We start from the raw sequence: 13,315 nt of genomic DNA, 5'->3' as shown, positions 1-13,315 counted from the left end.
CATTTAGATCATGCCGAGTTCAAACACGCTCGCAGCTATAACAGGGTATATGCAGCTATAACAGGGTATATGCAGCTATAACAGGGTATATGCAGGAATCCTGAAGTTAAATTCATCAATACCTTTTAAGACCTTTTTAGGACCTTTTCAATATATTTTAAGACCTCAACGCCCCTTTCGTCACATCAGCAATAGGGGTGTAAATCACAAGTTTCATCACGACACAATGAGATAGATTCTTTGGACGACGATATGATATTTGCTGCTGATATCACAAAGTCTGCCACGATACGATCTCGATTCAAATCAGGGGTCTGCGATCGATATGAGACGATATCATATGGCCATTTAACACAATCAGCATTGATTTATCAACTTTTAATACTTTCCAAGACCCCGCGGATACCCTGTATAACTCCATGAGATGAGGACATTCACAGCTGAGCCAAGATTCGCGATGTATGATGGAACAGAAACGTATTAGGTTTTGAATGTCATGACTATCATTTTGATATTACAGGTGGGTGTTATTGCCTGCTAGACATTTCTGCCTGATGACGCACCTCCTACTGCGCCGTAAGGTCCACTGCAAGGTCATCAGCCAGAGACCACCGCTCATTGACCATTTGCTCCTTTCACTCCGGAACAGACATCGTGGTCTAAACAACTATGCCATTCAGTGACTATTTATTAAACCCGTTAAAAAAAGGCCGTTGGGAGAAAATATTTTGCCATTGTTGAATAGAATATTGTCTTTTAGCTCAGTGGGTCTCTGAAGATGAGCTGTGGCACACACACTGTAGGGAATGTAGGTGTGGTGGGAGATTTTGTGAAATGTAGGATAAATCGTAATTTCAGCATCTCGTCAGTGTCCGGTGAAAAGCTTGCATCTCAAAAATGACTACCGGTACTGTTCATGAGCTAAGAAAAAAGGTCTTGTTTTTAGCTCGATGACAATGCATTTATCCATAAGGGTTTCATACACGTTCTCAGTCTTCACAGAATAAGAGCAATACATTACTTCTAATGGGCTTACAATTCAGCTAAATTAGCATAGGATCACACTTGGGTCTTTCCCTTTCTTAACCCCACTTGTATTTGATGTGCTGTGGATTTGTCTGTACTTGTACCAAAAAGGTTGAAAACTACTACCGGTATGTCATGTCTGCTGTTTGACTGTGATCCGCGCCAGTAAGCCAGCTCCAGTAACAAGATGCACCTGTGCTGGGCAACTTGCCAAAAGAGCATTTCTTAATAGATCCCTCTGAATACTGCATAGATTAATTAGAGTCAGCAAGGAACATGACCACCTGTACATTAGCGTTATCTCTTTGATGTCTAAAATTTCATTTTCAACAGCTGATTTCAGTATTTGCATGGTCATTACATCCGGCCTAGATCTTACTATAGGAATGAGAAGTGTCCGTGTGTGAGTGACCAGAATTTTGTTCGGCCACAGCTATGCCATTCTACGTGCGATCGGTGCTGAATCTTTCATGAAGTGTAAAGTGTCTGTGGGTGACCTACTGTAGCAGAGCCAGATTTTTTTATTTGGTCATTAAGGCAGATTACTTGCCCTAATTACCTAATGATGATTGCCCTAATTACATAATGCTGGTGTGATGTTGAGCAATGATGACATCATCTGGTGACATCATCACTGATGACATCACTCACTAATGACATCATGACATCGAGTGAGATCACTGGTGACATCACCAATTCACCAATTCTATACATAAGTGATATCATCAGTGAATTTGTGAGGCCATTTACACCTGGCACTAACATGCGTTTTCTGTGATCAGATTGCAAACAGATAGTGCTTGACCACTTGAAAGTACAGGTGTAAACGCCCCTAAGACACATTGAAGACGGCTCGCGATCTGATCGGCCAAACCACCTCCGGAGCTGGTCAGGGATGCATTGTGACCACATTGAACACAAGTGCACATGCAATGTGTCCTCTCAATCCATATACAGCAACTGTATGCGGATTGAGAGGACACCCGTTTTGGGTGTTCAGATTGCAATCATGCAATGCATGCTAACACCAGGTGTAAATGAAATTAGGCTAATGTGGTCAAGCCCTATCCGATTGCAATCTGATCACAGAAAACGCATGTTAGTGCCTAAGTGCCAGGTGTAAATGGCCTCTGTGTGTCCCGGAGGCTTTGGAGACCACTGTGTTCCAGACCAGGGGTCCACTAGGGCAGGGTTTCTCAACTGGTGGGTCAGGACCCAAATGCAGGTCGCGGGGCCGTTTTGAGTGGGTCGCAGATGTGTGCATGAAAAAAAAGTTATACTTAAGGAGTGAAGATCCTGGCATTATAAGAAACTAGAAGACCTACAGTAAGGCATTCATTCATTGGTACAGCTTGTCAGGAAGGGAGCTAAATAATGCTCCAAAGTTAGGCAAAATTTGGGCGAGGAAAAAATCTGAAATTTGGGTCGCAACTTAGGCTAATGACTAAGGAGAATGCGGGTCATGAGGCTAGTCCAGTTGAGAACCATTGCACTATAGTGCATATAATTGGTGATGTCGATGTCCTACTTATTTAATTTTTTGGTCTGGAAAAAGCAACAAGCAGAACCTCTCAGCTTTATTCCTCTGAAATTTCGAGCAATGAATCAGCAAACTGCTGGAGTAACTGCAATCAGAATCACTTTTATTGTCACAGTAGGTAATCAGATTACATACAAGGAATTTTACTTTGTATAAATATGCAGTGTAGCAGTCACATCAATAGTCAGAAGATAAACAAACACAAGAGATAAAATCACACAAATATCAAAAGTCCAGTACAATATCTGGTGGCATCATGACATAGTGGTGCTGGGGTGAGGGTTGGCCTGATTTGACCCAACCTATCTTGATTTCTTTCATTCTAATTATATGCAGATATCAGGCATGCGAAAGGAAGACAACCATAAGGAAGGTTTGTCAGAGAGGAGGAGGGAGAGAGATTTCAGTCTGGCTGAGGAAACTGAGGGGAGGCCAAGAGCAAACTGTCTTCAGGTTGCAATATTTCAGTTCATATTGACAGTCGGAGGTGGTGGTGGGTCTGCAGTGTGTCTTTAGTAGACCACCTTCTCCTTACTCAGTCCACCTTGACAACACTGTAGATCTTGGTAACAAACCAGAAACAGGCAAAGAAGCCGATCGTACCAGTGAAAAGGAAGAAGATAAGAGCCATGATCACGGTGTATCCAAAGTAGAGTATGGTGCTGGCCAGTCCAGTTATCTGCAGCTTGAAGAAGAAGTAATGGATGGCATAGACCAGGAAATACACAGCCGTGAAACCGCTGGTCAGGAAGGAACGCCACTGCCAATGGTAGTCCTCGGCACAGAGGTGGAAGTAGCAGATGAGGATGGTGACCTGAGAGCAGGTGATGACCATGATGATGAAGATGAGGAAGAGGAAGCCAAACATGTAGTAAATCTGATGAGACCAGATAGAGTTGAGTATGAAGACCAGCTGAATGGATATGTATCCAAAAGGCAGTAGTCCTCCCATAATCATACCAGGGAGGGGCTTCATATACAACGGTTGCTCCGGGATCTGACGAGGAATCTGATTAGTCCGCACCGGGTGCTCAATACCGGTCTTCTTGAAACCAAAGTAATAAGCACCTATGAAGGTGAGGGGCACCGAGATGCAGATCCAAAGAGCTGATATGGCTACCAGGGTGCCAAAGGGCATGGCTGCTGAAGAGCCTTCACTCCACAGGATCAGGTTAATCGCAAAGGAATGTGCGAACACCACCCCAGGGCAGAGGAAGCCTGTCAGCAGAATGTTGGTCTTCCACTTCCTTCCACCAAATGATTTGTAGAAACATGCAGCGACGTATCCGGCAGGACTTCCCAGCAAAACCCAGAGAACCACAGCACAGGTCATCAGCGCCCCGCGGTTCGCCGGGGAGAGGAACCCAAGACAGGCAAAGAGGAGGGTGACGAACGTCATAATGAAGATCTGAGTTCCTGAGCCGAGGAAAACCGACAGCAGCATTCCCTTCATGGGAGGTCGGAACACATCTCCATGGACCCACTTCCACCCAACCTCTTCAGAGGCATCCTCAGAGTCCACCTGGTTGTATCTGTCTATGTCTTGACGCAGATTCCTCAGCATTGTAATGGCCATCAAACCAGAAAGGAACAACATGGCCACAAATGAGATCATCAGATTCGACCACGCAATGTTGGTGTGAGGCATAACCTCTAGGATGTAATCCCACCGAGATACCCAGGGAATATTCTTTTCCTCCACAAAGCTAACAGAGAAGGTGTATGATATATTGAACTCTCCATTTTGTTTGTTGTTGAGGAACATTGGGCCACCTGAACAATCTGGATTATCCACATTGGTGTGTTTATAGCTCCGAGGTTCCATCTTGGCAGCAACCAATCGTGCTCCAAATTCATTCTCAATGTGATAGTGGATAGTGATGTCCACATGGTTGAAGATGTAGAAAGTGTCCTTTTCATTAAAGTCAGAATTAACCACACAGCCATCTTTGCGTCGTCCCTGCTCTGTAACGTAACAGCCAATAGGGAAGCCAGGCTTACAGAACTGTCCTTTCTCACCAGCATAGCACCAGACGACGGGCATGTCATCCACAATCCAGTGATGCTGGTAGTTGAGCAGCATGCCTTTCTTGAGGAAGTCCAGTTTTGCTTTGTCTGGTGGGTTGTTGGTGTTGTAGGTCCTGCTACACACCGTCTTACACACCTCCGGTTTCTTAAACTCAAACTTGTAGGGTGAGCGTTCGATCCTCTCTCCAAACAGAACCTGACCGAGATTCTCTGAGGGACGTTTCTCCATTTTGTCTGAGCAAAAGTCAAACGCAGTGTATTCATATGGCAGGAGTGATTCCACTGAATCCAGCCTGTTCACAAACAGTTGGATGGCAGACTTGCAGTCTGGTAGATGGTCTTTTCCAGGCTCACAGAAGCTGACGGGCATCAGACCCGGGACGTAGAAGGCCGCCGCTCCAGCCAGCAGTATGGCTCCCACCAGACACAGCAACATCTTCATACCTAATCTTCTCCTCTGATTTACGCTCCACTGATTTACACAAATAGCTACTGACCTAACTGCATCCACAGACAGGACAGCCATAACATTACCATCCTCTGCAGAGAAGGATTTATGACATCACTGATGATGTCACAATGTCTATGACATCATCAGTGTCTTCATAATGCCTCCCACACACTAGAGGATAAAATGCCCGATTTAATGCCCGATTCCCCTCGGGGGGGCGTGGCCCGATTCGAGGCTAGTCTCAACCGATTTTTTGTCAAAATAATTGTCAAGTGTCTGGTGTCAATAAATTATTGATTGAATCGGAGCCTGCCCGATCTCGAATCGGGCATATCAAACATGTTTGATATTTACGATGGCTGTCTCCCGACGGAACCCGCAATAGCCAATGAGAGCAAGCAGACCGGGACTCGTCGACGCGTCATACCCGGATGTTAATGCAGCGCTCACAACAAACGAGCAACAGCCATGGCAACAGCAGAGCCATGTAGCTCCTCTCCCCAGCATCCTCACAGCAGCTTAAAACAGGGTGGACAGCGGCGGAGGGCTCTCCAAACATGCGCCGAGCGGAGCGGCCCACCCCAAGGGAGCGGACATGCTGCAATATGAGCTCTCAGACAGGACGTTGTTATTTTGCGAGGGTGTCCGCCCGCTTGTAGCGGACCCGCCGCTCGGCGCATGTTTGGAGAGCCATCCGCCGTTGTCTGTGGGAAAAAATTGCGGTTCTGTGGGATATAAACAGCCTACAGTCTAGTTGCTGGAATCGCTGTGAGTCGGTACTTCAAACGGCTGGTGTGTGGTCTCGCAGTCTGGCCGAATCGTCTAGTGTGTGTGTTCAGGCGATTTTAATGTTAAAATCTGATGAAATTGTCCTCATGTCTGTGGTCTCTCATGTTTTTAAAATCGGTTAAGATTTGAAAATCCTCTAGTGTGTAGGCAGCATTAGTCAGTGAGAAATTTCTGTGTGTGTGTGTGTGTGTGTGATGTCATCAGTGCAGTGGTGATGTCATCAGTGATGCCATCCTTCCTGGCTGAGGCTAAGTTCAGGTGTCCCAGAGGCTTTAAAGCTTAGTGTTCCAGACCAGGGTGTCTAAGGGGACATTCACACCAAAAGCGTTTTTTTCAGTCAGAACGCTATGAAAATCATGTCGAGGGCGCTTCCATTGTGCACAAAACACAGCGCACGGAGCGTTTTCTTTTGTGCTCCGTTTGTTTTCCCCTGTAGTCACGTGCAGTATAGATCAGAACACAACAACCACAAGGACAGTAGCCAGCTAGTTTTGTCTGTTTGATGTTGTTCACTGTCAACATGAAAGCCAGATTATTGCCAATTCTGGCAGCAGCGGAGGTTGAAAATCCCTCGGGAGTGAAAAAGACGAGCAGGGCACTTTTCCTCTAATGTTCAACTTTTTTCAGCTTTAAAACGCCCACAGCGCTCCTCCCAAAACAAAAGACGCCACCAGCGCTAAACGGCAGGTGCGTTCATTAAAAGAGGAGCACGTCTAGCGCATCCTTACATAGAGAATGAATTGCAGAAAGACGCTGGCAGCTCCAAAAATGCTTTTGGTCTGAATGTCCCCTAACTCCCGGGAGGTCCTAACTCCCAAGGCATGTCTAACTCCCACGGGTCCATAGTAATAAGAATGAGAATTGTCGAGTGAGCAGAATTTTGTTCAGCCACAGCTATGCCATTCTACATGCAATTGGGCTGAAACTTTCAGGAAGTGTAAAGAGCACCCCTGCTGGTGACCTGATGGAGCCAGATTTTCTAATTAGGAATTGCCTTATTTACCTAACTCGATTTCTGGGCTCGCCTGCTCAGCGGGCTCGCTAGCTCGGCCCTGCAGCTCGCCGAGCTAGCCCTGCAGTTCACCAAGCTGGCCCTGCAGCTCGCATTCGCAGCTCGGCCGCTGCGCAGCCTTGCCCGCAGCTCGGCTGCTTTGTGGCCAATGAGACCATCACTGATGATATAACGGTGAGATTTCATAGTGGGATTTATGAGGGATTTATGACATCACTGATGATGTCACTGGGATTTATGACATCACTGATGATGCCACAGTGGGATTTATGACATCACTGGGATTTATGACATCACTGATGATGTCACAGTGACATTTATGACATCACTGATGATGTCACAGTGGGATTTATGACATCACAGTGAGACAGAGAAACAGACATCTGGTGACATCATCACAGATGACATCATTGAGTGCTTGAGTGACATCAGTCACTTGTCATTCTTAACCTCCTCAAAGTAGGCCAAAAACGGGTTCCAGATAGTTGAGAACCTTTTCAGCGAGTTAGTTCTCAGGGACCCGAGTCTTAGCCTGGGTAAACCCATCCCCCACGTGACCTGCTCTCAGACCTGAGAGAGCAGGTCACGTGGGGGCTGGGTTTACCTAGGCTACCTGAGTCTCTCCATCTGTATAACAGAGATCATCATGTCCCTCAGCCACACCTGAAAAGAAGGCGAAGAGGACTTCCATTCCTTCAGAATGAGTCTTTTGGCGACAGTTGTCCCGTGTCAGAGATTGTTGCACAACTGTAGGGAGGTTCAGAGAAGACTCCGAGCAGCCGAAGATGGCGAGTTCTGTCTCCGGCTGTGAGGTTATTTTGTAGGCCTTAGAGTGCCAATTAAATATTTTGGCTGAGAATCCCATTAATGAAGGGCAGAACTAGAAGGCATGAGAGAGAGTGCCCTCTGACAACTGACACCTGTGGGGCTGGATTTTTTAATAGGGTAATTGGGGACGATTAATTGCCATAATTACCTAATGATGTGATGTCATTCGTGCAATGGTGACATAATCACTGATGACATCATCGCTAAATGCTTGAGTGACATCACTGGTGACATCACCAATTCTATACATAAGTGATCATCAGTGATTTATGGAGACCACTGTGTTCCAGACCAAGGGGGTCTAACTCCCAGGGGTCCACTAGTACACATGTATGTACCGGTACAATGTTTTTTTTTTTTTTTTTTTTTTTTTTTTAAGTTGGGCAAAAACTAGGTTTATAGGGCAGTTAACCTGGAGGAGGATACAAATATTAAAATGGTACTCATCCCCCAGATCAACTGTCTCTGCTGCCAATACAGATAGTAAAATGCTAGTAATTAATATCTGTAATTCATTAGTGTCTAATAACATAAGCTGCAAGGTATCCTGATGTCCCAGTGTGTGTAGCATCCATCTTTTGTCATGTCATAGGATTTCTATCATGCAGAGGAGAACGTATGAATAATTTGATGAGTAGACCAGGGTCATGTCTTCAGTCCAAACAAATGTCGGCCACAGCTCTCTGGGTTTCATCAAACATATCAACATTCAGCCCAGAATGCCTTTCATCTGTGGCCAAGAGAACCTTCCACAACTCCTCTGAAGACAACAGGGACTTGCCACTGATGATCAAAAATAATATGCAAATATAAAGTAGATAGCTCATAATGAATTTAAATATGCCTGCCCATTCATAATACAGTACCCTACAATATCAGAAGTGACCTTTTGGGATAATGGGATAGCAAAAGAGGAAGAATTATTAGGCTAAGTCCTTCCAACTTCAAAGAGAATCCAATGATAAAGTGCTTGATGATTTTTACTGTGTTCCCTGGGGGTCTATTGATGATTAATGCAAGGCTAACGGCTAAGAAAAATCAGCATACATACAAGACAACATAAAACAAGCTGTATTACTGTAGCACTTTGAGTGTCTGCTCACTTAAGACCAAACTGCTACTGTACCAATGTAGGATTTCCCTGATCCTATTACTCCATGTCCTTTCATTTCTTTTCCAGCTGCTACACACTCACCAGTGCACCGACAGACAGCTGACCGTGGGACTTGGGAAGATTCAGTGTGAAGGGCTACAGATTAACTGGGACAAAAGAAATAAAGAAAAATGTAAGTAAGTTACAGAAATATTGTTTGGGAATGGCAAAAAATAATAAAAATAAAAGTAAGCAAATTGCAGAAACATTGTTTTGGAAGGGCAAAAAGAATGTAAAGAATTTGCAAGGTCACAGTATCCATGAGCTTTAGGAGCGAGTTAACATGCATGAAAATAGGATCCTATCCTGCGTTTCCCAGTGTGACATAAATCACACTGTAAAGTAAAGTATTTCCTTAATTAATTATTGTCGTTCCATCATTACTCCATCTTCTCTCTTTGTGATTAGCTTAGAAATAAGTTTGATGTACACATGGCATCATTCAGTAATCTAACAGAAGTTCATTTCCCCTTACCAAACTGCAGTGCAGCCATGTGTCAAAGTCTCATCCTGGATCTAAAAGAATGAACACTGTGTTCATGTTTGTATGCCAGATGGTAGCCGAAAGGTCAAAAACACGTATGGGCCTCACTGCGTAGGGATAAAGCCAGTAGGATCCCCCTGTGTTTCTATGGTGGATCCCCGTTGGAGCCACGCCACCAAAGGATTTTTTTAAATCAGCAGGCTACAAAGAGGGACCCCCTACCTCAGGTTCTGATTCCATGAAGGCAGACAGTCCCAAGTTGTGTGGAGAGACAGCTACACCCCATTCACTCACTTCCAGGAGTCCATTCAATACTGCACACTCTGGGGAGAAAACTAATTGGACATTTCTTTAACTCAAAACCCCTGCAAAATTAATTTATAAATTCACCTACACTGCATTAGGCATGTAAGTTGTAACCAGGGTCCAAAATTAGCACCAGCCAAATGCTGGCAAAATATGAAAGTGGCGGGTAGATTTGCTTCACTCACCAGCCATATCTCTGGGACCAACATTCACTAACCATTTGGCCGGTGGACAAAAAAGTTAATTTTAGACCTTGCATGCAAATGCATTATCACATATTAAGACAAAGTCACAATGTACATCATTGAGCTGTGTCTATAATCAGATATGCCTAACCACAAGGGAAAAGAAATAAAAATAAATGGCATACCAAGCAATATGTCCTTATTGCTTTAAGTCTATGTTAGTAGCCTATACAATACATGTTTTTTGTTATGGGGTAAATTAGTTTAGATTTCAACTTTCAACGTATATTTGTGTATATTGTGAACCAAGTACCATATCTCATATATACTGAGCGTATTAGTACATGCTGCAAAACATGTATGCCGCCTAAGAAATTGTCAGCAGCATGTCATCAAACAAAGTGTCATGGCCCAACCTCTCAGAGGAGCACCAAATAGCTTTCTCGTGATGCAAAGGAAGATGAGACTTGTCCAACAGGCAGAGGAATCACATAGGAGCCCCACCGCCTGACCCTCGCCTGTGACTGGATCTCTGATCTACTCTTTACTTAATGAGGTGTCATGTACAGTTTATATAAAAGGTATGACCTTATTAAACCATGAGAGAAAGGGCGAAGCAGTAGCTGGGGGAAGATAAATGGCAAGGCTGTGGAGGGACTCAGTTTGACTTTAACATCCATGGGACAAGAAGCCTTCATTCAGACTGTTCAGAGAGGTACCTGATATTTGGCTTCATTCATACTGCTTTCTAATAGAATGAATGGCTGAAGAAAATAAAAAATATGCAAGATATTACAAATCAGAAAAATTATATTAATTGACAATTTTATTGATGTTGTTTGCAAAACATCTACAGGAAGAAGAAGGAAATCTAAATTTTCACTCAAGCAGCAGTATTCATCAATAAACAGCTTTTCAGACAACCACTTTTAAACTAAAATCAGTTCAATTGTGGGTAAAACCACAAGTGATCAAATTGGGAAAATGAAATCAACATTTTGAAGCAGGACTGGTTTAATGGCCAGAGTGTGACACTCGGACCACAAAAAAATAAAAATGTGAACACAAAAATGTGTGCTGCATAGAGCCACAATTTAAGCTTCAACATTACTACTAATGTGCTCTTTAAATCAACCCCCCTTCCCGAGACTGTGCCAAGCTTTCTAGAGCCAAATCTGCTTATTCTTTTCCTTTAACTCCATTTCTGACAGCCAATTCAATTAGGTTGGATATGTATGGGTGTAGAAAAAGGCAACATGACAAACTGCGAAGATGGATGGCAACCTTTGCTTCACCATTAAAATCACGATTGTGTCGTATCGAAGCTCAATCCATCGGAGTTTTACCAGAAGCAGGGAAATAAACACAAACTTCCTCTGCGGCGGCAGACGGGGGCAGAGCTAATCACCTGCTGCACTGCAGTTGTTCCAGTAAGGCATCTGCGTATACTTTCTACGTTTTCATTTTGGGCTGTGAGTGGATGAGATGGCATTTCGGACACTCCATCAGCGTTAATTAAAAGTTGGTCTGACAAACAAAATCTGTAAAAAAACAACAGCAAAAATAGATCCAAAGGCGTGAGATTGTTTTAGCTGGGTAATGGTTTGGTTTTGGTAAGGCACGGTGACTCATGGGCCACCTGACCTTAATGGCGTTCCGCGGCGACGCTCTGTCTGTCCGAGTCATCGGGCGCCGAGGAGGAGCTGACCTGCTGGCGGATGAAGGAGTAGAGGCTGACGTCAGGGCGCCGCGCGAGGCAGCTCTTACACACCGAGCTGTAGTACTGCCCCAGGAGATCGTACACCTCCCCTGTGACGGAGACGACAAGCGTAAGCCGGCCATTCTGCACGCTACACTGATACCACAGATACGGAGAAAATCTCCCTGTTAAGTTACTAGAAAGCATAATGAATCACATCACCAAATCATGCAACGTGATACAAGCAGAGGAAAAACTGCATGCACAGTTTGCCTTACCGACACTGATGCTCCTCCCAGTGAGAAGCGAGTGCATGTTGTGGACGTCTGTCATGAGCTGCCTGTCACCAAAGGTGAAATAGGCCACATCTCGGCCCGCCTCGGCAGCTGCCAGCATCTGGAGCAGAGCTGGAGGAACAGAAGCCCTGAGTGTGTTAAACCTCTCTGGAAAGTCTCACACATACATAAGCCATTTCCATACAGTACAGTGACAAGACTTCAGATTCATCCATACAGAAAATAAATGTACAAATATCCTGATCATGGAGAATAAAACAAAAAAAGAGGATGTTGTTGTTTTTTATGTAAATTTGAAAATACAAAGTCAGGAAAAACCTAGGGATTCACCGATTGCAAAATTCTGGGCCGATACAATACCGATGTCTAAAATAACAATTTGGCTGATAGCCGATATGTTGACAGGGAAAGATAGAAATCATTATAAACAAATAACTGACCTGTTTAAAGTATTTTGAGCCCTTCACCACACCATCTTTGAATGAGCACAAATTCAATCATACTGTAATGTAATTATGAAACAAACAAACAACAAATTATGTGACCCAACTGATAATTATCGGCCACTGCAATCGGTGAACGGCATCTATTTTATCGGCCAATACGGATATACGGCCGATATATCCCTTTTGGGAGGGTCTGGTGAGACGAAGGAGGAGCGCGGCCTGGATTAACCCACAGAGCCTTAGCCCTCCATGCACCGAAGGGTCTTTCAATGCTGCGGTGTAGCACTAGCTCTATTGCAGCGGATTGGGCATGATCAACCCTTCCGCGGGCAACGCTGCAGACAGAGTAGGAAGGCTGATCCGTGAGCGGCTGCTTCCGGGACGCGGGTCGGGGTCTTAATCGGCCTCGGCTGGGTCTACTGGGCGAGGGTGTATGATGTTGGATAGACCTGAAACACCTTACGACCCCAGTTAACATCACTGATGACGCATCCCAGCGCATGCTGTAGCATTGTATTTTGAATCGTATGAGTCTGGCTCCCCTGGCCAGTGACACTTAGGAATAGTCTAGGTGACAACCAAGTATAGTTTGGTGACAAGCTGGAGAGACAGTTGACGATCGGAGAGACGGCACCCGGTACGGGATGGGTTTAGCACCCCAGCCTGGCTCTCTCGTGAGGGAGAAATCCACAAACGCTACGGATTAGCCTCCTGAAAAGCTGTGTAAAGATCGGCGCGGCCTGGGGTCATTCAGGCTAGAGCGAGGTGCTCGCCGCAGGCGAATGACGTGCAGCGCACAGGCCTCCTTGAGGCATCCTCTTTGTCTATGGTGCGGCATAGTAGGATTGCCTTTTGGGAGGGTCTGGTGAAACGAAGGAGGAGCGCGGCCTGGATTAACCCACAGAGCCTTAGCCCTCCATGCACCGAAAGGGTCTTTCAATGCTGCGGTGTAGCACTAGCTCTATTGCAGCGGATTGGGCATGATCAACCCTTCCGCGGGCAACGCTGCAGACAGAGTAGGAAGGCTGATCCGTGAGCGGCTGCTTCCGGGACGCGGGTCGGGGTCTTAATC

The 13,315-nt window shown here is 45.1% G+C and overlaps 1 protein-coding gene and 1 pseudogene across 6 annotated transcripts in view; both read right to left on the bottom strand.

Annotated features, from left to right (window-relative positions):
* Window positions 1-3,101: 3,101 nt before the first annotated feature.
* Window positions 3,102-5,030, bottom strand: LOC310774756 (transmembrane 9 superfamily member 2 pseudogene; annotated as a pseudogene). Its single transcript has one exon. The product of its transcript is annotated as a transmembrane 9 superfamily member 2 pseudogene (transcript).
* A 5,595-nt stretch (window positions 5,031-10,625) lies between these two features.
* LOC310774603 (poly(ADP-ribose) glycohydrolase) overlaps window positions 10,626-13,315 on the bottom strand; it is a 36,785-nt gene continuing 34,095 nt past the window's right edge. For 4 of the 5 annotated variants that reach the window (XM_083634693.1, XM_083634692.1, XM_083634694.1 and 1 more), the window contains 2 exons: window positions 11,780-11,908; window positions 10,626-11,611 (listed from right to left, as the gene is read on the bottom strand). In XM_083634693.1, the coding sequence (XP_083490819.1) occupies window positions 11,448-11,611; window positions 11,780-11,908 (293 nt within the window). In that variant the 3' untranslated portion in view covers window positions 10,626-11,447. The remainder of the gene's footprint in view (window positions 11,612-11,779; window positions 11,909-13,315) is intronic. The other variant, XR_014552605.1, reaches the window with a different exon arrangement.

Source organism: Poromitra crassiceps, assembly GCF_964638095.1.
Source record: "Poromitra crassiceps genome assembly, chromosome: 4".
NCBI classification, from domain to species: domain Eukaryota; kingdom Metazoa; phylum Chordata; class Actinopteri; order Beryciformes; family Melamphaidae; genus Poromitra; species Poromitra crassiceps.
Note: the sequence above shows the minus strand (reverse complement) of the source record. Positions and strands in the feature narration are given on the sequence as shown.